Here is a 27,298-nt window from a genome sequence, read left to right on the forward strand (position 1 = left end):
GCAACAGCAATTAATTTAGTTTCGAGATAAGCAAAGGGGTCCATTACAAAGCAGGAGAGATTAGATAGCCAGCTAACTTGCCTAAATATTGTGAAATAACTTTTTTATTTTGGGTGAAATATAAACTTGAAATGGGCATGGTCTAATTGAGTCAACAACCAAAAACACATATCTAATTCTAGATGTCTTAATGAATCAGAACAGCGATAGTTATATCTGGTTGCTCATTGATGTCAGCTGAATATCTCATCCTGAGTATAACCTCTCTGTTCTCACTAGCTCTCAAAAGTCACAATCAGCAACAATCAGTTAACAGTCAGACACTTTGGGGTATTTGCACATATGTAGTTACATTTTTCTCCTTTTCTGTGACTTTTATCTAAACCAGAATGGACAAACCTCACAGGTCACCTACGCTATCATCTAAGGCCTGGATTCAATCTGATCGCATCTTATTGTCAATGTTTTAAAGGCAATGTTCCTGCTTTCACGGACAATGCAGTCACGGATAAATGCTGTCACGGACCACGCAGTCACAGGTAAATGCTGTCACGTATAACGCAGTGAAGGACAACGCAGTCACAGATAAATGCTGTCACGGACAACGCAGTGAAGGACAAGGCAGTCACAGATAAATGCTGTCACGGACTACGCAGTCACGGATAAATGCTGTCACGGACTATGCACTCACAGATAAATGCTGTCACAGACAACTCACTCATGGTAAATGCTGAACATATGTCGGCCTTAACCGAAAATGTTCTTAAATGGCACATTGTTGACAAAGTGCAATTGGATTGAATCCCAGCCATTTTTATCAACTAAGATATCAACTGTCCACCACTATACATGTTACTGTCCACCACTATACATGTTACTGTCCACCACTAGACTATACATGATACTGACCACCACTAGACTATACATGTTATTGTCCACCACTAGACTATACATGTTACTGTCCACCACTATACATGTTACTGTCCACCACTATACATCCTACTGTCCACCACTATACATGTTACTGCCCACCACTAGACTATACATGTTACTGTCCACCACTAGACTATACATGTTACTGTCCACCACTAGACTATATATGTTACTGTCCACCACTAGACTATACATGTTACTGTCCACCACTAGACTATACATGTTACTGTCCACCACTAGACTATACATGTTACTGTCCACCACTATACATGTTACTGTCCACCACTAGACTAAACATGTTACTGCCCACCACTAGACTATACATGTTACTGCCCACCACTAAACATGTTACTGCCCACCACTAGACTATACATGTTACTGCCCACCACTAGACTATACATGTTACTGCCCACCACTAGACTATACATGTTACTGCCCACTACTAGACTATACATGTTACTGTCCACCACTAGACTATACATGTTAATGCCCATCACTATACATGTTACTGTCCACCACTATACATGTTACTGTCCACCACTATACATGTTACTGTCCACCACTATACATGTTACTGCCCACCACTAGACTATACATGTTACTGCCCACCACTAGACTATACATGTTACTGTCCACCACTAGACTATACATGTTACTGTCCACCACTAGACTATACATGTTACTGTCCAACACTATACATGTTACTGTCCACCACTAGACTATACATGTTACTGTCCACCACTATACATGTTACTGTCCACCACTAGACATGTTACTGTCCACCACTATACATGTTACTGTCCACCACTAGACTATACATGTTACTGTCCACCACTAGACTATACATGTTACTGTCCACCACTAGACTATACATGATACTGACCACTACTAGACTATACATGTTACTGTCCACCACTATACATGTTACTGCCCACCACTATACATGTTACTGTCCACCACTAGACTATACATGTTACTGTCCACCACTAGACTATACATAAATGCTGTCACGGACCACGCAGTCACAGGTAAATGCTGTCACGTATAACGCAGTGAAGGACAACGCAGTCACAGATAAATGCTGTCACGGACAACGCAGTGAAGGACAAGGCAGTCACAGATAAATGCTGTCACGGACTACGCAGTCACGGATAAATGCTGTCACGGACTATGCACTCACAGATAAATGCTGTCACAGACAACTCACTCATGGTAAATGCTGAACATATGTCGGCCTTAACCGAAAATGTTCTTAAATGGCACATTGTTGACAAAGTGCAATTGGATTGAATCCCAGCCATTTTTATCAACTAAGATATCAACTGTCCACCACTATACATGTTACTGTCCACCACTATACATGGTACTGTCCACCACTAGACTATACATGATACTGACCACCACTAGACTATACATGTTATTGTCCACCACTAGACTATATATGTTACTGTCCACCACTAAACATGTTACTGTCCACCACTATACATCCTACTGTCCACCACTATACATGTTACTGCCCACCACTAGACTATACATGTTACTGTCCACCACTAGACTATACATGTTACTGTCCACCACTAGACTATACATGTTACTGTCCACCACTAGACTATACATGTTACTGTCCACCACTAGACTATACATGTTACTGTCCACCACTAGACTATACATGTTACTGTCCACCACTATACATGTTACTGTCCACCACTAGACTATACATGTTACTGCCCACCACTAGACTATACATGTTACTGCCCACCACTAGACTATACATGTTACTGTCCACCACTATACATGTTACTGCCCACCACTAGACTATACATGTTACTGCCCACCACTAGACTATACATGTTACTGCCCACCACTAGACTATACATGTTACTGCCCACTACTAGACTATACATGTTACTGTCCACCACTAGACTATACATGTTAATGCCCATCACTATACATGTTACTGTCCACCACTATACATGTTACTGTCCACCACTATACATGTTACTGTCCACCACTATACATGTTACTGTCCACCACTAGACATGTTACTGTCCACCACTATACATGTTACTGTCCACCACTAGACTATACATGTTACTGTCCACCACTAGACTATACATGTTACTGTCCACCACTAGACTATACATGTTACTGTCCACCACTAGACTATACATGTTACTGTCCACCACTAGACTATACATGTTACTGTCCACCACTATATATGTTACTGTCCACCACTAGAATATACATGTTACTGTCCACCACTAGACTATACATGTTACTGTCCACCACTAGACATGTTACTGTCCACCACTATACATGTTACTGTCCACCACTATACATGTTACTGTCCACCACTAAACATGTTACTGTCCACCACTATACATGTTACTGTCCACCACTATACATGTTACTGTCCACCACTATACATGTTACTGTCCACCACTAAACATGTTACTGTCCACCACTAGACATGTTACTGTCCACCACTATACATGTTACTGTCCACCACTAGACTATACATGTTACTGTCCACCACTATACATGTTACTGTCCACCACTAGACTATACATGTTAATGCCCATCACTATACATGTTACTGTCCAACACTATACATGTTACTGTCCACCACTAGACTATACATGTTACTGCCCACTACTAGACTATACATGTTACTGTCCACCACTAGACTATACATGTTACTGTCCAACACTATACATGTTACTGTCCACCACTAGACTATACATGTTACTGTCCACCACTATACATGTTACTGTCCACCACTATACATGTTACTGTCCACCACTAGACATGTTACTGTCCACCACTATACATGTTACTGTCCACCACTAGACTATACATGTTACTGTCCACCACTAGACTATACATGTTACTGTCCACCACTAGACTATACATGTTACTGTCCACCACTAGACTATACATGTTACTGTCCACCACTAGACTATACATGTTACTGTCCACCACTATATATGTTACTGTCCACCACTAGAATATACATGTTACTGTCCACCACTAGACTATACATGTTACTGTCCACCACTAGACATGTTACTGTCCACCACTATACATGTTACTGTCCACCACTATACATGTTACTGTCCACCACTAAACATGTTACTGTCCACCACTATACATGTTACTGTCCACCACTATACATGTTACTGTCCACCACTAAACATGTTACTGTCCACCACTAGACATGTTACTGTCCACCACTATACATGTTACTGTCCACCACTAGACTATACATGTTACTGTCCACCACTATACATGTTACTGTCCACCACTAGACTATACATGTTACTGTCCACCACTAGACATGTTACTGTCCACCACTATACATGTTACTGTCCACCACTATACATGTTACTGTCCACCACTAAACATGTTACTGTCCACCACTAGACATGTTACTGTCCACCACTAGACTATACATGTTACTGTCCACCACTAGACTATACATGTTACTGTCCACCACTAGACTATACATGTTACTGTCCACCACTAGACTATACATGTTACTGTCCACCACTAGACTATACATGTTACTGTCCACCACTAGACTATACATGTTACTGTCCACCACTAGACATGTTACTGTCCAACACTATACATGTTACTGTCCACCACTATACATGTTACTGTCCACCACTAAACATGTTACTGTCCACCACTAGACATGTTACTGTCCACCACTAGACTATACATGTTACTGTCCACCACTAGACTATACATGTTACTGTCCACCACTAGACTATACATGTTACTGTCCACCACTAGACTATACATGTTACTGTCCACCACTATACATGTTACTGTCCACCACTATACATCCTACTGTCCACCACTATACATGTTACTGCCCACCACTAGACTATACATGTTACTGTCCACCACTAGACTATACATGTTACTGTCCACCACTATACATCCTACTGTCCACCACTATACATGTTACTGCCCACCACTAGACTATACATGTTACTGTCCACCACTAGACTATACATGTTACTGTCCACCACTAGACTATACATGTTACTGTCCACCACTATACATGTTACTGTCCACCACTAGACTATACATGTTACTGTCCACCACTAGACTATATATGTTACTGTCCACCACTATACATGTTACTGTCCACCACTAGACTATACATGTTACTGTCCACCACTAGACTATACATGTTACTGTCCACCACTAGACTATACATGTTACTGTCCACCACTAGACTATACATGTTACTGTCCACCACTAGACTATACATGTTACTGTCCACCACTAGACTATACATGTTACTGTCCACCACTAGACTATACATGTTACTGTCCACCACTAGACTATACATGTTACTGTCCACCACTAGACTATACATGTTACTGTCCACCACTAGACTATACATGTGACTGTCCACCACTAAACATGTTACTGTCCACCACTAGACTATACATGTTACTGTCCACCACTAGACTATACATGTTACTGTCCACCACTAGACTATACATGTTACTGTCCACCACTAGACTATACATGTTACTGTCCACCACTAGACTATACATGTTACTGTCCACCACTAGACTATACATGTTACTGTCCACCACTAGACTATACATGTTACTGTCCACCACTGTACATGTTACTGTCCACCACTAGACTATACATGTTACTGTCCACCACTAGACTATACATGTTACTGTCCACCACTAGACTATACATGTTACTGCCCACCACTATACATGTTACTGTCCACCACTATACATGTTACTGTCCACCACTAGACTATACATGTTACTGTCCACCACTAGACTATATATGTTACTGTCCACCACTAGACTATATATGTTACTGTCCACCACTAGACTATACATGTTACTGTCCACCACTATACATGTTACTGTCCACCACTAGACTATACATGTTACTGTCCACCACTAGACTATATATGTTACTGTCCACCACTATACATGTTACTGCCCAACACTAGACTATACATGTTACTGTCCACCACTAGACTATACATGTTACTGTCCACCACTATACATGTTACTGTCCACCACTAGACTATACATGTTACTGTCCACCACTAGACTATATATGTTACTGTCCACCACTATACATGTTACTGTCCACCACTAGACTATACATGTTACTGTCCACCACTATACATCCTACTGTCCACCACTATACATGTTACTGTCCACCACTAGACTATACATGTTACTGTCCACCACTAGACTATACATGTTACTGTCCACCACTAGACTATACATGTTACTGTCCACCACTAGACTATACATGTTACTGTCCACCACTAGACTATACATGTTACTGTCCACCACTAGACTATACATGTTACTGTCCACCACTAGACTATACATGTTACTGTCCACCACTAGACTATACATGTTACTGTCCACCACTAGACTATACATGTTACTGTCCACCACTAGACTATACATGTTACTGTCCACCACTAGACTATACATGTTACTGTCCACCACTAGACTATACATGTTACTGTCCACCACTATACATCCTACTGTCCACCACTATACATGTTACTGTCCACCACTAGACTATACATGTTACTGTCCACCACTAGACTATACATGTTACTGTCCACCACTATACATGTTACTGTCCACCACTAGACTATACATGTTACTGTCCACCACTAGACTATATATGTTACTGTCCACCACTATACATGTTACTGTCCACCACTAGACTATACATGTTACTGTCCACCACTAGACTATACATGTTACTGTCCACCACTAGACTATACATGTTACTGTCCACCACTAGACTATACATGTTACTGTCCACCACTAGACTATACATGTTACTGTCCACCACTAGACTATACATGTTACTGTCCACCACTAGACATGTTACTGTCCACCACTATACATGTTACTGTCCACCACTAGACTATACATGTTACTGTCCACCACTATACATGTTACTGTCCACCACTAGACTATACATGTTACTGTCCACCACTATACATGTTACTGTCCACCACTAGACTATACATGTTACTGTCCACCACTAGACTATACATGTTACTGTCCACCACTATACATGTTACTGTCCACCACTAGACTATACATGTTACTGTCCACCACTATATATGTTACTGTCCACCACTAAACATGTTACTGTCCACCACTATACATGTTACTGTCCACCACTAGACTATACATGTTACTGCCCACCACTAGACTATATATGTTACTGTCCACCACTAAACATGTTACTGTCCACCACTAAACATGTTACTGTCCACCACTATACATGTTACTGTCCACCACTATACATGTTACCGTCCACCACTAGACTATACATGTTACTGTCCACCACTAGACTATACATGTTACTGTCCACCACTAGACTATATATGTTACTGTCCACCACTAAACATGTTACTGTCCACCACTAGACTATACATGTTACTGTCCACCACTATACATCCTACTGTCCACCACTATACATGTTACTGTCCACCACTAGACTATATATGTTACTGTCCACCACTAGACTATACATGTTACTGTCCACCACTAGACTATACATGTTACTGTCCACCACTAGACTATACATGTTACTGTCCACCACTAGACTATATATGTTACTGACCACTACTAGACATGTTACTGTCCACCACTAGACTATACATGTTACTGTCCACCACTATACATGTTACTGTCCACCACTAGACTATACATGTTACTGTCCACCACTAGACATGTTACTGTCCACCACTATACATGTTACTGCCCACCACTAGACTATACATGTTACTGCCCACCACTAGACTATACATGTTACTGCCCACCACTAGACTATACATGTTACTGCCCACTACTAGACTATACATGTTACTGTCCACCACTAGACTATACATGTTAATGCCCATCACTATACATGTTACTGTCCACCACTATACATGTTACTGTCCACCACTATACATGTTACTGTCCACCACTATACATGTTACTGCCCACCACTAGACTATACATGTTACTGCCCACCACTAGACTATACATGTTACTGTCCACCACTAGACTATACATGTTACTGTCCAACACTATACATGTTACTGTCCACCACTAGACTATACATGTTACTGTCCACCACTATACATGTTACTGTCCACCACTATACATGTTACTGTCCACCACTAGACATGTTACTGTCCACCACTATACATGTTACTGTCCACCACTAGACTATACATGTTACTGTCCACCACTAGACTATACATGTTACTGTCCACCACTAGACTATACATGTTACTGTCCACCACTAGACTATACATGTTACTGTCCACCACTAGACTATACATGTTACTGTCCACCACTATATAGGTTACTGTCCACCACTAGAATACACATGTTACTGTCCACCACTAGACTATACATGTTACTGTCCACCACTATACATGTTACTGTCCACCACTATACATGTTACTGTCCACCACTAAACATGTTACTGTCCACCACTAGACATGTTACTGTCCACCACTAGACTATACATGTTACTGTCCACCACTAGACTATACATGTTACTGTCCACCACTAGACTATACATGTTACTGTCCACCACTAGACTATACATGTTACTGTCCACCACTAGACTATACATGTTACTGTCCACCACTAGACTATACATGTTACTGTCCACCACTAGACATGTTACTGTCCAACACTATACATGTTACTGTCCACCACTATACATGTTACTGTCCACCACTAAACATGTTACTGTCCACCACTAGACATGTTACTGTCCACCACTAGACTATACATGTTACTGTCCACCACTAGACTATACATGTTACTGTCCACCACTAGACTATACATGTTACTGTCCACCACTAGACTATACATGTTACTGTCCACCACTATACATGTTACTGTCCACCACTATACATCCTACTGTCCACCACTATACATGTTACTGCCCACCACTAGACTATACATGTTACTGTCCACCACTTGACTATACATGTTACTGTCCACCACTATACATCCTACTGTCCACCACTATACATGTTACTGTCCACCACTAGACTATACATGTTACTGTCCACCACTAGACTATACATGTTACTGTCCACCACTAGACTATACATGTTACTGTCCACCACTATACATGTTACTGTCCACCACTAGACTATACATGTTACTGTCCACCACTAGACTATATATGTTACTGTCCACCACTATACATGTTACTGTCCACCACTAGACTATACATGTTACTGTCCACCACTAGACTATACATGTTACTGTCCACCACTAGACTATACATGTTACTGTCCACCACTAGACTATACATGTTACTGTCCACCACTAGACTATACATGTTACTGTCCACCACTAGACTATACATGTTACTGTCCACCACTAGACTATACATGTTACTGTCCACCACTAGACTATACATGTTACTGTCCACCACTAGACTATACATGTTACTGTCCACCACTAGACTATACATGTGACTGTCCACCACTAAACATGTTACTGTCCACCACTAGACTATACATGTTACTGTCCACCACTAGACTATACATGTTACTGTCCACCACTAGACTATACATGTTACTGTCCACCACTAGACTATACATGTTACTGTCCACCACTAGACTATACATGTTACTGTCCACCACTAGACTATACATGTTACTGTCCACCACTAGACTATACATGTTACTGTCCACCACTGTACATGTTACTGTCCACCACTAGACTATACATGTTACTGTCCACCACTAGACTATACATGTTACTGTCCACCACTAGACTATACATGTTACTGCCCACCACTATACATGTTACTGTCCACCACTATACATGTTACTGTCCACCACTAGACTATACATGTTACTGTCCACCACTAGACTATATATGTTACTGTCCACCACTAGACTATATATGTTACTGTCCACCACTAGACTATACATGTTACTGTCCACCACTAGACTATACATGTTACTGTCCACCACTAGACTATATATGTTACTGTCCACCACTATACATGTTACTGCCCAACACTAGACTATACATGTTACTGTCCACCACTAGACTATACATGTTACTGTCCACCACTATACATGTTACTGTCCACCACTAGACTATACATGTTACTGTCCACCACTAGACTATATATGTTACTGTCCACCACTATACATGTTACTGTCCACCACTAGACTATACATGTTACTGTCCACCACTATACATCCTACTGTCCACCACTATACATGTTACTGTCCACCACTAGACTATACATGTTACTGTCCACCACTAGACTATACATGTTACTGTCCACCACTAGACTATACATGTTACTGTCCACCACTAGACTATACATGTTACTGTCCACCACTAGACTATACATGTTACTGTCCACCACTAGACTATACATGTTACTGTCCACCACTAGACTATACATGTTACTGTCCACCACTAGACTATACATGTTACTGTCCACCACTAGACTATACATGTTACTGTCCACCACTAGACTATACATGTTACTGTCCACCACTAGACTATACATGTTACTGTCCACCACTAGACTATACATGTTACTGTCCACCACTATACATCCTACTGTCCACCACTATACATGTTACTGTCCACCACTAGACTATACATGTTACTGTCCACCACTAGACTATACATGTTACTGTCCACCACTATACATGTTACTGTCCACCACTAGACTATACATGTTACTGTCCACCACTAGACTATATATGTTACTGTCCACCACTATACATGTTACTGTCCACCACTAGACTATACATGTTACTGTCCACCACTAGACTATACATGTTACTGTCCACCACTAGACTATACATGTTACTGTCCACCACTAGACTATACATGTTACTGTCCACCACTAGACTATACATGTTACTGTCCACCACTAGACTATACATGTTACTGTCCACCACTAGACATGTTACTGTCCACCACTATACATGTTACTGTCCACCACTAGACTATACATGTTACTGTCCACCACTATACATGTTACTGTCCACCACTAGACTATACATGTTACTGTCCACCACTATACATGTTACTGTCCACCACTAGACTATACATGTTACTGTCCACCACTAGACTATACATGTTACTGTCCACCACTATACATGTTACTGTCCACCACTAGACTATACATGTTACTGTCCACCACTATATATGTTACTGTCCACCACTAAACATGTTACTGTCCACCACTATACATGTTACTGTCCACCACTAGACTATACATGTTACTGCCCACCACTAGACTATATATGTTACTGTCCACCACTAAACATGTTACTGTCCACCACTAAACATGTTACTGTCCACCACTATACATGTTACTGTCCACCACTATACATGTTACCGTCCACCACTAGACTATACATGTTACTGTCCACCACTAGACTATACATGTTACTGTCCACCACTAGACTATATATGTTACTGTCCACCACTAAACATGTTACTGTCCACCACTAGACTATACATGTTACTGTCCACCACTATACATCCTACTGTCCACCACTATACATGTTACTGTCCACCACTAGACTATATATGTTACTGTCCACCACTAGACTATACATGTTACTGTCCACCACTAGACTATACATGTTACTGTCCACCACTAGACTATACATGTTACTGTCCACCACTAGACTATATATGTTACTGACCACTACTAGACATGTTACTGTCCACCACTAGACTATACATGTTACTGTCCACCACTATACATGTTACTGTCCACCACTAGACTATACATGTTACTGTCCACCACTAGACTATATATGTTACTGTCCACCACTAAACATGTTACTGTCCACCACTAGACTATACATGTTACTGTCCACCACTATACATGTTACTGTCCACCACTAAACATGTTACTGTCCACCACTAGACTATACATGTTACTGTCCACCACTAGACTATATATGTTACTGTCCAGCACTAAACATGTTACTGTCCACCACTAAACATGTTACTGTCCACCACTATACACGTTACTGTCCACCACTATACATGTTACTGTCCACCACTAGACTATATATGTTACTGTCCACCACTAAACATGTTACTGTCCACCACTAAACATGTTACTGTCCACCACTATACATGTTACTGTCCACTACTAAACATGTTACTGTCCACCACTATGCATGTTACTGTCCACCACTAGACATGTTACTGTCCACCACTATACATGTTACTGTCCACCACTAGACTATACATGTTACTGTCCACCACTATACATGTTACCGTCCACCACTAGACTATACATGTTACTGTCCACCACTAGACATGTTACTGTCCACCACTATACATGTTACTGTCCACCACTAAACATGTTACTGTCCACCACTAGACTATACATGTTACTGTCCACCACTAGACTATACATGTTACTGTCCACCACTAGACATGTTACTGTCCACCACTATACATGTTACTGTCCACCACTATACATGTTACTGTCCACCACTAAACATGTTACTGTCCACCACTAGACATGTTACTGTCCACCACTATACATGTTACTGTCCACCACTAGACTATACATGTTACTGTCCACCACTATACATGTTACTGTCCACCACTAGACTATACATGTTACTGTCCACCACTAGACTATACATGTTACTGTCCACCACTAGACTATACATGTTAATGTCCACCACTAGACATGTTACTGTCCCCCACTAAACATGTTACTGTCCACCACTAGACATGTTACTGTCCACCACTACATGTTACTGTCCACCACTAGACATGTTACTGTCCACCACTAAACATGTTACTGTCCACCACTAGACATGTTACTGTCCACCACTAAACATGTTACTGTCCACCACTAGACTAGACATGTTACTGTCCACCACTAAACATGTTACTGTCCACCACTAGACATGTTACTGTCCACCACTAAACATGTTACTGTCCACCACTATACATGTTACCGTCCACCACTAGACTATACATGTTACTGTCCACCACTAGACATGTTACTGTCCACCACTATACATGTTACTATCCACCACTAAACATGTTACTGTCCACCACTATACATGTTACTGTCCACCACTATACATGTTACTGTCCACCACTATACATGTTACTGTCCACCACTATACATGTTACTGTCCACCACTAGACTATACATGTTACTGTCCACCACTATACATGTTACTGCCCACCACTATACATGTTACTGTCCACCACTATACATGTTACTGTCCACCACTATACATGTTACTGTCCACCACTAGACTATACATGTTACTGTCCACCACTATACATCCTACTGTCCACCACTATACATGTTACTGCCCACCACTAGACTATACATGTTACTGTCCACCACTATACATGTTACTGTCCACCACTATACATGTTACTGCCCACCACTATACATGTTACTGCCCACCACTAGACTATACATGTTACTGTCCACCACTATACATGTTACTGCCCACCACTATACATGTTACCGTCCACCACTAGACTATACATGTTACTGTCCACCACTAGACATGTTACTGTCCACCACTATACATGTTACTATCCACCACTAAACATGTTACTGTCCACCACTATACATGTTACTGTCCACCACTATACATGTTACTGTCCACCACTATACATGTTACTGTCCACCACTATACATGTTACTGTCCACCACTAGACTATACATGTTACTGTCCACCACTATACATGTTACTGCCCACCACTATACATGTTACTGTCCACCACTATACATGTTACTGTCCACCACTATACATGTTACTGTCCACCACTAGACTATACATGTTACTGTCCACCACTATACATCCTACTGTCCACCACTATACATGTTACTGCCCACCACTAGACTATACATGTTACTGTCCACCACTATACATGTTACTGTCCACCACTATACATGTTACTGCCCACCACTATACATGTTACTGCCCACCACTAGACTATACATGTTACTGTCCACCACTATACATGTTACTGCCCACCACTATACATGTTACTGTCCACCACTATACATGTTACTGTCCACCACTAGACTATACATGTTACTGTCCACCACTAGACTATACATGTTAATGTCCACCACTAGACATGTTACTGTCCCCCACTAAACATGTTACTGTCCACCACTAGACATGTTACTGTCCACCACTACATGTTACTGTCCACCACTAGACATGTTACTGTCCACCACTAAACATGTTACTGTCCACCACTAGACATGTTACTGTCCACCACTAAACATGTTACTGTCCACCACTAAACATGTTACTGTCCACCACTAAACATGTTACTGTCCACCACTATACATGTTACCGTCCACCACTAGACTATACATGTTACTGTCCACCACTAGACATGTTACTGTCCACCACTATACATGTTACTATCCACCACTAAACATGTTACTGTCCACCACTATACATGTTACTGTCCACCACTATACATGTTACTGTCCACCACTATACATGTTACTGTCCACCACTATACATGTTACTGTCCACCACTAGACTATACATGTTACTGTCCACCACTATACATGTTACTGTCCACCACTATACATGTTACTGTCCACCACTATACATGTTACTGCCCACCACTATACATGTTACTGTCCACCACTATACATGTTACTGTCCACCACTAGACTATACATGTTACTGTCCACCACTATACATCCTACTGTCCACCACTATACATGTTACTGCCCACCACTAGACTATACATGTTACTGTCCACCACTATACATGTTACTGTCCACCACTAAACATGTTACTGCCCACCACTATACATGTTACTGCCCACCACTAGACTATACATGTTACTGTCCACCACTATACATGTTACTGCCCACCACTATACATGTTACTGTCCACCACTATACATGTTACTGTCCACCACTAGACTATACATGTTACTGTCCACCACTAGACTATACATGTTACTGTCCACCACTAGACTATACATGTTACTGTCCACCACTATACATGTTACTGCCCACCACTATACATGTTACTGTCCACCACTATACATGTTACTGTCCACCACTAGACTATACATGTTACTGTCCACCACTATACATGTTACTGCCCACCACTAGACTATACATGTTACTGTCACCGGCCAACAGCTCCGCAACCCTCTCAGCTCAGCAACCCTCACAGCTTCTTGCCCGAGGCCCCCCAGCTTCTCCTTCACCCAAATCCAGATTGCAGATGTTCTGAAAGAGCTGCGAAACCTGGCCCTGTACAAATCAGCTGGGCTAGACAATCTGGACCCTCTCTTTCTAAAATTATCCGCAGCCATTGTTGCAACCCCTATTACCAGTCTGTTCAACCTCTCTTTCATTTAGTCCGAGATCCCTAAAGATTGGAAAGCTGCACTCTAGACCCAAACTGGACCCAAACTGCTACAGACCTATATCCATCCTGCCCTGCCTTTCTAAAGTCTTCAAAAGCCAAGTTAATAAACAGATCATCGACCATTTTGAATCCCACCGTACATTCTCCACTATGCAACCCTGTTTCTGAGCTGGTCACGGGTTCACCTCAGCCATGCTCAAGGTCCTAAACGATATCATAACCGCCATCGAGAAAAGACAGTACTGTGCAGCCGTATTCGACCTGGCCAAGGCTTTCGACTTTCGACTATTGGCAGACTCAACAGCCTTGGTTTCTCAAATGACTGACTCGCCTGGTTCACCAACTACTTCGCAGACAGAGTTCAGTGTGTCAACTCGGAGGTCCTGTTGTCTCTGGCAGAGTCTTCCTGTTGTCCGGACCTCTGGCAGAGTCTTCCTGTTGTCCGGACCTCTGGCAGAGTCTTCCAGACTCATATCAAACATCTCCAATCCAAAATCAAATCTAGAATCGGCTTTCTATTTCGCAACAAAGTCTCCTTCACTCACGCCGCCAAACTTACCCTAGTAAAACTGACTATCCTACCGATCCTCGACTTCGGCGATGTCATCTACAAAATAGCTTCCAATACTCTACTCAGCAAATTGGATGTTGTCTATCACAGTGCCATCCGTTTTGTTACCAAAGCGCCTTATACCACCCACCACTGCGACCTCTATGCTCTAGTCGGCTGGCCCTCGCTACATATTCGTCGCCAGACCCACTGGCTCCAGGTCATCTAAAAGTCTATGCTAGGTAAAGCCCCGTCTTATCTCAGCTCACAGGTCACAATAGCAGCACCCACTCGTATCACAAGCTCCAGCAGGTATATCTCACTGGTCATCCCTAAAGCCAACACTTCCTTTGGCAGCCTTTCCTTCCAGTTCTCTGCTGCCTGTGACTGGAACAAATTGCAAAAAGGAGACTTACATTTCCCTCACTAACTTTAAACATCTGCTATCTGAGCAGCTAACCGATCGCTGCAGCTGTACATAGTCCATCTGTAAATAGCCCACCCAATCTACCTACCTCATCCCCATATTGTTTTTATTTACTTTGCTGCTCTTTTGCACACCAGTATCTCTACTTACACACCATCATCTGCTCATCATCATCTGCTCATCTATCACTCCAGTGTTTATCTTCTAAATTGTAATTACTCTGCTACTATGGCCTATTTATTGCCTTACCTCCTCATGCCATTTGCACACACTGTATATAGACTTTCTTTTTTTCTATTGTGTTATTGACAGTACGCTTGTTTATTCCATGTGTAACTCTGTGTTGTTGTTTCTGTCGCACTGCTTTGCTTTATCTTGACCAGAGGTCGCAGTTGTAAATGAGAAATTGTTCTCAACTAGCCTACCTGGTTAAATAAAGGTGAAATAAAAATAAAAAATAAATAAATCGGAGAAAACTGAGGATTGATCAACAACTTGACAGAAGTGAAAATAAGGAAGACTGTACACATAAAAAAAAATCCAAAACATGCATCCTGTTTGCAACAAGGCACTAAAGTAAAACTGTAAAAAATGTGACCAATGAACATTTTGTCCTGAATACAAAGTATTATGTCTGGGGTAAATCCAACGCGTAGCCAATTGTAAACTGGGGATGATTAGGTGACCATGATGGTATAAGAGTCAGATTGGGAATTTAGCCAGAACACCGGGGTTAACACTTACGATGAGTGCCATGAGATCTTTTAGTGACCACAGAGAGTCAGGACACCCGTTTAACACCCCCTACACCGGACAATGTCCTCAATCACTGCCCTGGGGCACTGGGATATTTTTTTAAACCATAGGAAAAGGTGCCTCCTACTGTCCCTCCAACACCACTTCCAGCAGCATCTGGTCTCCCATCCAGGGACCAACCAGGACCAACCCTGCTTAGCGTCAGAAGCAAGCCAGCAGTGGGATGCAGGGTGGTATTCTGCTGGCCTGTAAATACTGTACACTGGAGTTGTTTACCAACAAGACAGTGAATGTTCCTATAAAATATTGACTCAAGGTTGTGAATACTTATGTAAATGTAATATTTCTGTTTTCATTTTGTCATTATGGGGTATTGTGTGTAGATGGGTGATAAAAGAATGTAATCCATTTTGAATTCAGGCTGTAACACAACAAAATGTGGAATAAATCAAGGAGCATGAATACTTTCTGAGGGCACTGTAGCTGTAAGCTAGTTGTTGATAGCAACTGGCTGACTAATTCAGTGCTAAAGTAACATTAGTAGGTGGTAGGGCTAACCTTAGCAGGCTAGTAGGGCTAACGTTAGCAGGCTGGTAGGGCTAACCTTATCAGGCTAGTAGGGCTAACCTTAGCAGGCCAGTAGGGCTAACCTTAGCAGGCTAGTAGGGCTAACCTTAGCAGGCTGGTAGGGCTAACCTTATCAGACTAGTAGGGCTAACCTTAGCAGGCCAGTAGGGCTAACCTTAGCAGGCTAGTAGGGCTAACCTTAGCAGGCTGGTAGTAGGGCTAACCTTAGCAGGCTGGTAGTAGGGCTAACCTTAGCAGGCTAGTATGGCTAACCTTAGCAGGCTAGTAGAGCTAACGTTAGCAGGCTAGTAGGGGTAACCTTAGCAGGCTAGTAGGGCTAACCTTAGCAGGCTAGTAGGGCTAACCTTAGCAGGCTAGTAGAGCTAACGTTAGCAGGCTAGTAGGGCTAATCTTAGCAGGATAGTTTGCTAGCAACCTTACAAGTCGACTTGTTACAATACAATCACAAAATGTTTGCTCGTAAGTTGGCTGAAAACGTAATTGAAACCAGTAGTCATGAGTGCAAACGATTTGGTTGAATTTGAAGTTATACATTAAGTTATTCCAGTTGAAGTTTACATTATAGTGAATAGGCTGGCCTGCTGAGTCCTCCATATTACATCACACGCCGAAAAAAAAAATTCCGACATGACTTTGGCATTCTTCAAAATTCTGATTTGGTTTCATGTAATAACTCCAAAAACAGAAACGTGAGGTGTGACTTTGCGTTGGGACTTTTCATTGTGTACACTAATGCAAATCCATATGTTACATGTGGTTACGTTTACGCTACCTACCGTTTAACCCTTACCTTAAATTAATACACCTACCCTTTAACCCTTACCTTAACTAAAATGAACACACCTACCCTTTAACCATTACCTTAAATTAATACACCTACCCTTTAACCCTTAACTTAACTAAAATTAATACACCTACCCTTTAACCCTTAACTTAACTTAAATGAACACACCTACCCTTTAACCATTACCTTAAATTAATACACCTACCCTTTAACCCTTACCTTAACTAAAATGAACACACCTACCCTTTAACCATTACCTTAAATTAATACACCTACCCTTTAACCCTTAACTTAACTTAAATTAATACACCTACCCTTTAACCCTTAACTTAAATGAATACACCTACCCTTTAACCCTTACCTTAACTTAAATTAATACACCTACCCTTTAACCCTTACCTTAACTTAAATTAATACACCTACCCTTTAACCCTTACCTTAACTTAAATTAATACACCTACCCTTTAATTACCGTAACTTAAATTAATACACCTACCCTTTAACCCTTACCTTAACTTAAATTAATACACCTACCCTTTAATTACCGTAACTTAAATTAATACACCTACCCTTTAACCCTTACCTTAACTTAAATTAATACACCTACCCTTTAACCCTTACCTTAACTTAAATTAATACACCTACCCTTTAACCTTTACCTTAACTTAAATTAATACACCTACCCTTTAATTACCGTAACTTAAATTAATACACCTACCCTTTAATTACCGTAACTTAAATTAATACACCTACCCTTTAACCCTTACCTTAACTTAAATTAATACACCTAGCCTTTAACCCTTACCTTAACTTAAATTAATACACCTACCCTTTAACCTTTACCGTAACTTAAATTAATACACCTACCCTTTAACCCTTACCTTAACTTAAATTAATACACCTACCCTTTAACCCTTACCTTAACTTAAATTAATACACCTACCCTTTAACCTTTACCTTAACTTAAATTAATACACCTACCCTTTAACCCTTACCTTAACTTAAATTAATACACCTACCCTTTAACCTTTACCTTAACTTAAATTAATACACCTACCCTTTAACCCTTACCTTAACTTAAATTAATACACCTACCCTTTAACCCTTACCTTAACTTAAATTAATTCACCTACCCTTTAACCCTTAACTTAAATTAATACACCTACCCTTTAACCCTTACCTTAAATTAATACACCTACCCTTTAACCCTTACCATAACTTAAATTAATACACCTACCCTTTAACCCTTACCTTATATTAATACACCTACCCTTTAACACTTACCTTAACTTAAATTAATACACCTACCCTTTAATTACCGTAACTTAAATTAATACACCTACCCTTTAACCCTTAACTTAAATTAATACACCTACCCTTTAACCCTTACCTTAACTTAAATTAATGCACCTACCCTTTAATTACCTTAACTTAAATTAATACACCTACCCTTTAACCCTTACCTTAACTTAAATTAATACACCTACCCTTTAACCCTTACCTTAACTTAAATTAATTCACCTACCCTTTAACCCTTAACTTAAATTAATACACCTACCCTTTAACCCTTACCTTAAATTAATACACCTACCCTTTAATCCTTACCTTAACTTAAATTAATACACCTACCCTTTAACCCTTACCTTATATTAATACACCTACCCTTTAACACTTACCTTAACTTAAATTAATACACCTACCCTTTAATTACCGTAACTTAAATTAATACACCTACCCTTTAACCCTTACCTTAACCATTCGGAATGAGTGCCTAAACATAACTCTTAACTTAGAAACTTGACGTTTGGAGAAATGGAACGATGCAGGAGCAACAAAAACACTTCTAAAATTGACGTTTGGAGAACGTGGCTGAGCCTCTAATTCTCGAATGATGACTGTGAGCGCTTGTTGGTATGACAGTAAAAAAAATAAACGGTTCTATATGAGCTGATGATGGTACAAGATTATTTTTCAAATCAGGTCGTAAAGGTTGTTCTTTTAAATACTCCTGGTAAAACTCCTGGAATAGGCTGGCAAAACATCACTATTGATTAAGTGATTGATTGATTGATGAATTGATTGATTAATTGATTGATTAATTGATTGATTGATGAATTGATTGATTGATTGATTGATTGATTGAATAATTGATTGATTGATTGAATAATTGATTGATTGATTAATTAATTGATTGAATAATTGATTGATTGATTGATTGCAGTGAATCATTTTGGATTTAAAAAGGCCTAGGTAGTCTATCCACCTGAAGTGTGAAAATTTCAATCCACATTTGATCGTGTTCACATTATCTCAGAACACAAATAAATGGGGTCTATTTTAGGTTATGAGTCAATAGCTTCGGCTATAAAAACACGACGTCAAGCAGCCCATTTGCGGTGAATTCACTTTAAATACACACTTTCCCCCCCCCCAGTAGCAATTAGCTTTTACCACGTGCAGTGATTTGTATGTGCCTTTATGATAATAATGACGCCTGGTTTTGTCGTAATGTTGTACGGTAGACGTACTGTACTGTTATGTTCGTATGAGAGGGTTCATCATTTTGTAGTGATACTTGATGAAGACATGCTGTTAGCAACTCTGTGCTTTTGTCTTGACGCTAAAATGTAACGTGTAGCCCCCCCTACAGACAACAAAAACAAACCCACATGCATACTCATGAATTGTTGTATTTTTCAAGAGTGTAATATAGTTTGGTTGTATTATTCACTATTGTAATATGTTTTAGTCATTGTTGAATAGTTTGCGCTTACTGGCTAGTGGCTACTGTGATATTTACGGTAAATTTGAGCAGCGGACCAAGTGTGTCGCGTTGCCAGCCACAACCAAAGGCAAGGACGTCATGTCAATTGAAAATCTGATCTTTTTGCCAGTAATTGGTCTTTTGACCAATCAGATTAGATCCTTTGCATATAATTGGCCAAAAGATCAGAATTCGGCTGCCTGTGTAAACGCTGCCTGATAGTCATAGCTTCTTTTGCTGTGTACTATGTTTCCTGTGTCGACACTGCCTCATTGTCACTCCTTGGGGCGTTAGGTAGCCTAGTGGTAAGAGCGTTGGACTAGTAACCTAAAGGTTGCAAGATCCCCGAGCTGACAAGGTAAAAATCTGCCGTTCTGTCCCTGAACAAGGCAGTTAACCCACTGTTCCTAGGCCGTCATTGAAAATAAGAATTTGTTCTTAACTGACTTGCCTCGTTAAATGAAGAGGGGGGAAATTGTCATACCTTCTTTTGCTGTGTACTCCGTTTCTATGATCCTGGCCAGGCCAAAGTCTGCTATCTTGCAGTGGAGAGTCTCATTGACCAGAATGTTGGCGGCTCGCAGGTCTCTGTGGATATAGTTTTTCTTCTCAATGTAGGCCATGCCTTCAGCTATCTAGTACACGAGAGAGAGAGACGAGAGAGAGAGTTAGACGAGAGAGAGAGAGAGAGACGAGAGAGAGACGAGAAATAGAGAGACGAGAGAAAGAGACGAGAGAGAGAGAGACGAGAGAGAGAGAGAGAGAAAGACGAGAGAGAGACGAGAGAGAGAGTGAGATGAGAGAAAGATGAGAACGAGAGAGACGAAAGACAGAGACAGAGACAGACAGATGATTTAGACATTTCTAGATAGTCATTTTTTTTCTAATTTTAGATCAGATAGAATCATTCTGGACCCAAACGATTGATTAAAAAAAACACGGACCCTCATACAGGCCTGCTACTCAACAAACATGCACCACCGGATGTCAGACCATTTCAATACTCTTACTTATTTGTTTCCTATGCAGTCACAACGCTCCTTCACTCTATTCTAGTCAGACCTTGGTGCATCTCAATACCTTATATAGTTCATACATTTTGACCAGGGGCCAGGGTCAAAAGTAGTGCACCACATTGTAAAAAAAGATGCCATTAGGAAAGCATTCCACTGACACAGTAAAGTGGGTTAGACAGGATATGCCCTCTCAAAGGAAGTGACACGTGTGGTCTCAGAGGGGCGAATGCCATGGTGGCTGGAAAAGAAGAAGAAGAAGAAAACGACCTCACTTCCTGTCCGGATGTTAATGATGAAGAAGGGCGGGGGCTGGAAAACCCAGCAGTACACAATCAGCTCTTCTTAGCCCGCCGCAGAAACCACATAAACCACCTCATTTTACACACTAGCTAGCTAGAACTGACACTTTCCACGTGTTTGTGCAGAAAAATAAGAAAAAAAACTGCTTTTTAAAACGGATGTACGACAGGACTATAAATAGTTGACTTCTCTGAAATGTTTGTTTTGTTTCCTGAACTGGTGTTTGATTCAGTAGCTGCCTCATCAAACGACACCCTATTATCTTACCTAATCTACTTCACATAGGCCTTCGGTCAAAAGCAGTACACTACATCGAAATAGGATGCCATTTTAGGACACACATTGTCCTAGTGCATGCCCGTAATGTTGCTAGGAAGCTATTCAGAGAAAGTCTAGCGCTTCACTCAGCGATTTGAAGTTCTTCAAATTGCAAACTCATCATTCATCTTTTTTTAAATCAAGACATGGTTTTGGAAAATTAGCTCTGTACCCGTACCCCCCCCCCCCCCCCCCCCCCCCCTGTATTGTTATTAGCTATTGTTATTTTACTGCCAGTCTTTAATTACATGTTACTTTTATTTCTTATTCAGATTTATTTTTTTAAACTGCAATGTTGGTTAAGGGCTCGTAAGTAAACATTTCACTGTAAGGTCTACTACACCTGTCGTATTCGGCGCATGTGAAAAATACAATTTTATTTGATTTAAAGATCAAATATAGGGGTATAACATTTGGCATATGATACTGGTCAAATATTTAAAATATTTTTAATGTTTAATCCCAGCCCCCGTCCCCACAGGAGGCCTTTTGCCTCTTGGAGGCCGTCATTGTAAATAAGAAATTGTTCTTAACTGACTTGCCTAGTTAAATAAAGGTTAAATAAAAATAATAAAAAATGACAAACATAATACAGAGTCATACACAATCTACCGGATCATGTTTCTATTTCCTGTTGGGCAGTTTTACATTTTTTTTTGTTGGTACATTTGACTCCGACAATTAAGTTGTTTTAGAGGAATGACTTGTAATGATGTCCCACCTGGGCTGACATGTCTATCAGTTTGGTGAGCTTCAACTTCTTGCCCTCGTCTGTTTTCAGGAAGTCCAACAGACTTCCTGTAGATAAGGAAAGAAGACGCACAAAGCTGTTAGAACTGTTGCACTTTAAATCACAGTACAGAAACATCTAGGTACTTACCAACATGCAGAAACCCATTGTTACCACATACTGTACATTTCTAGAGAAATACCAGGTACATACCAGATAAATACCAATTGAAAGACCATAATGGAAAGTGTAATCCATTTTCTTAATACTATTTCCTGCAATGACTAAAGCACATAGCAGTGTCCTTCCCATTGAGATCTTATCATTTACTAGAGTGGCTGATGTCACAGACCTGCATAGCTGATAATGGCAGCCATCTTGGTCAGGAATAAATTACAATAGGTCATCGTCAATAAAACGTCACAATAAGCTGTGTTCCGTTTGTCTTCTGGGGTGCAAGGAGACATCCAGCTCCATTAAAAACCTTGACACAACGTTTTCAAGGGGATTGCAAATAAATGATTACCATTATCTAGTTGTAATGTCCATCACCTCTTGAAGAGCATAGTTTCTGATTATTCCATGCGAAACAATTGTACAGATTTAGCTCTATGGTCAGAGTTATACAGCATGTAACTGCATGCTTTTCCTGATCAATTAATCATGTCATTTCAGATACGGGACTGTAGCCTCTCTCTCTCACTCACCATGCTCACACACACAGACTATCTCTCTCACCATGCTCACACACACAGACTATCTCTCTCACCAGGCTCACACACACAGACTATCTCTCTCACCAGGCTCACACACACAGACTATCTCTCTCACCAGGCTCACACACACAATCTCTCTCTCTCTCTCTCTCTCTCTCTCTCTCTCTCTCTCTCTCTCTCTCTCTCTCTCTCTCTCTCTCTCTCTCCATGGTCACACACACAGACAATCTCTCTCACCATTGATCATGAACTCCGTGACAATGTAGATGGGTTCCATGGTGACGACGGCGTAGAGGCGGACCAGTCTGTCGTGTTGCAGCTGCTTCATCAGGTTGGCCTCCTGGAGGAAGGCCTCAGGCTCCATGGTCCCTTCCTTCAGGGTTTTCACCGCCACCTTCTGATTGCCATTATAGTAACCTGGCCATAGGGGACGATACGAGAAGAACCCATAAGTCATGAGACTTATGTAACAGACTGAGGACCGTTTGGAGATTGCAATAGGTGGGAAGAACATTAATGCAAAGGTAAACAAAATCACACACGCACGCACGCACACACACACACACACACACACACACACACACACACACACACACACACACACACACACACACACGCACGCACACACACACACACACACACACATTGCTTCAGCATATCTCGTACCCATCCAGACTTCTCCAAACTGTCCTGCTCCCAACTTCCTGATCATTTTCAGCGTGTCTCTGGGGATCTCCCACGCGTCCTGGGCCCACGGCTGGACGGGGGCCTTCGGCTTGCAGGGGGCGTTCAGACGCTGACACAATCCATCACACGTACCTATGACACAACAACAGACCCCAGAGAGAATTATAGCCCGTCAGCCATGCCTGTGACACAGAAAATAGACCTCAGAGAGAAACACATGCTGTTCCCTATTTATACATTTTCATTGTTATTGATTGCGGTAGAGCACCCAGACAAAAAGGCATCTGATGACAACACAGGTGATTGGGTGAACCATGCTCGCTAGTTCAGTAACCTTTCCAGAGGCATGAAGATTTGAAATAACAAAACAAAAACAAAAACAAAAAAAAACCCTGCCATGTTTTTTGAAGTCTTCACTTTTTACATTCAGACCTGGATTCAATCGGATCGATGGCAGACCAACCCGCACAGCGGATGTTTTTTACTGTCGGAGGGAGGACCTGTGTTCGAGCAGACAAAATAAGTGAACAGCTGCTCTTGAGATCAATGTCAATGAAGCCACACCCGCCCCACTCATGTTAAGAAGTTCAATATGAGAAAGTTGTAGACTATGTAGAAATAATTTTAAAAATCATTCACATCATCCTAGTGGAGATGTAGATCACATCTGTCATCTATCATCCTAGTGGAGATGTAGATCACATCTGTCATCTATCATCCTAGTGGAGATGTAGATCACATCTGTCATCTATCATCCTAGTGGAGATGTAGATCACATCTGTCATCTATCATCCTAGTGGAGATGTAGATCACATCTGTCATCTATCATCCTAGTGGAGATGTAGATTACATCTGTCATCTATCATCCTAGTGGAGATGTAGATCACATCTGTCATCTATCATCCTAGTGGAGATGTAGATTACATCTGTCATCTATCATCCTAGTGGAGATGTAGATTACATCTATCATCCTAGTGGAGATGTAGATCACATCTGTCATCTATCATCCTAGTGGAGATGTACAGTGCCTTGCGAAAGTATTCGGCCCTCTTGAACTTTGCGACCTTTTGCCACATTTCAGGCTTCAAACATAAAGATATAAAACTGTATTTTTTTGTGAAGAATCAACAACAAGTGGGACACAATCATGAAGTGGAACGACATTTATTGGATATTTCAAACTCTTTTAACAAATCAAAAACTGAAAAATTGGGCGTGCAAAATTATTCAGCCCCCTTAAGTTAATACTTTGTAGCGCCACCTTTTGCTGCGATTACAGCTGTAAGTCGCTTGGGGTATGTCTCTATCAGTTTTGCACATCGAGAGACTGAAATTGTTTCCCATTCCTCCTTGCAAAACAGCTCGAGCTCAGTGAGGTTGGATGGAGAGCATTTGTGAACAGCAGTTTTCAGTTCTTTCCACAGATTCTCGATTGGATTCAGGTCTGGACTTTGACTTGGCCATTCTAACACCTGGATATGTTTATTTTTGAACCATTCCATTGTAGATTTTGCTTTATGTTTTGGATCATTGTCTTGTTGGAAGACAAATCTCCGTCCCAGTCTCAGGTGTTTGCAGACTCCATCAGGTTTTCTTCCAGAATGGTCCTGTATTTGGCTCCATCCATCTTCCCATCAATTTTAACCATCTTCCCTGTCCCTGCTGAAGAAAAGCAGGCCCAAACCATGATGCTGCCACCACCATGTTTGACAGTGGGGATGGTGTGTTCAGCTGTGTTGCTTTTACGCCAAACATAATGTTTTGCATTGTTGCCAAAAAGTTCAATTTTGGTTTCATCTGACCAGAGCACCTTCTTCCACATGTTTGGTGTGTCTCCCAGGTGGCTTGTGGCAAACTTTAAACTACACTTTTTATGGATATCTTTAAGAAATGGCTTTCTTCTTGCCACTCTTCCATAAAGGCCAGATTTGTGCAATATACAACTGATTGTTGTCCTATGGACAGAGTCTCCCACCTCAGCTGTAGATCTCTGCAGTTCATCCAGAGTGATCATGGGCCTCTTGGCTGCATCTCTGATCAGTCTTCTCCTTGTATGAGCTGAAAGTTTAGAGGGACGGCCAGGTCTTGGTAGATTTGCAGTGGTCTGATACTCCTTCCATTTCAATATTATCGCTTGCACAGTGCTCCTTGGGATGTTTAAAGCTTGGGAAATCTTTTTGTATCCAAATCCGGCTTTAAACTTCTTCACAACAGTATCTCGGACCTGCCTGGTGTGTTCCTTGTTCTTCATGACGCTCTCTGCGCTTTTAACGGACC

The 27,298-nt window shown here is 41.1% G+C and overlaps 1 protein-coding gene across 1 annotated transcript in view; it reads right to left on the reverse strand.

Annotated features, from left to right (window-relative positions):
• The window catches only part of blk (BLK proto-oncogene, Src family tyrosine kinase), a 38,595-nt gene that overhangs the window by 2,728 nt on the left and 8,569 nt on the right, over positions 1-27,298 (reverse strand). The window contains exons 8-11 of the mRNA XM_036976393.1: positions 25,001-25,153; positions 24,572-24,751; positions 23,610-23,686; positions 21,739-21,889 (exon numbers count right to left, since the gene is read on the reverse strand). Of these exons, the coding sequence (XP_036832288.1) occupies positions 21,739-21,889; positions 23,610-23,686; positions 24,572-24,751; positions 25,001-25,153 (561 nt within the window). The remainder of the gene's footprint in view (positions 1-21,738; positions 21,890-23,609; positions 23,687-24,571; positions 24,752-25,000; positions 25,154-27,298) is intronic.

This window comes from Oncorhynchus mykiss, chromosome 4 (assembly GCF_013265735.2).
Source record: "Oncorhynchus mykiss isolate Arlee chromosome 4, USDA_OmykA_1.1, whole genome shotgun sequence".
NCBI lineage: Eukaryota > Metazoa > Chordata > Actinopteri > Salmoniformes > Salmonidae > Oncorhynchus > Oncorhynchus mykiss.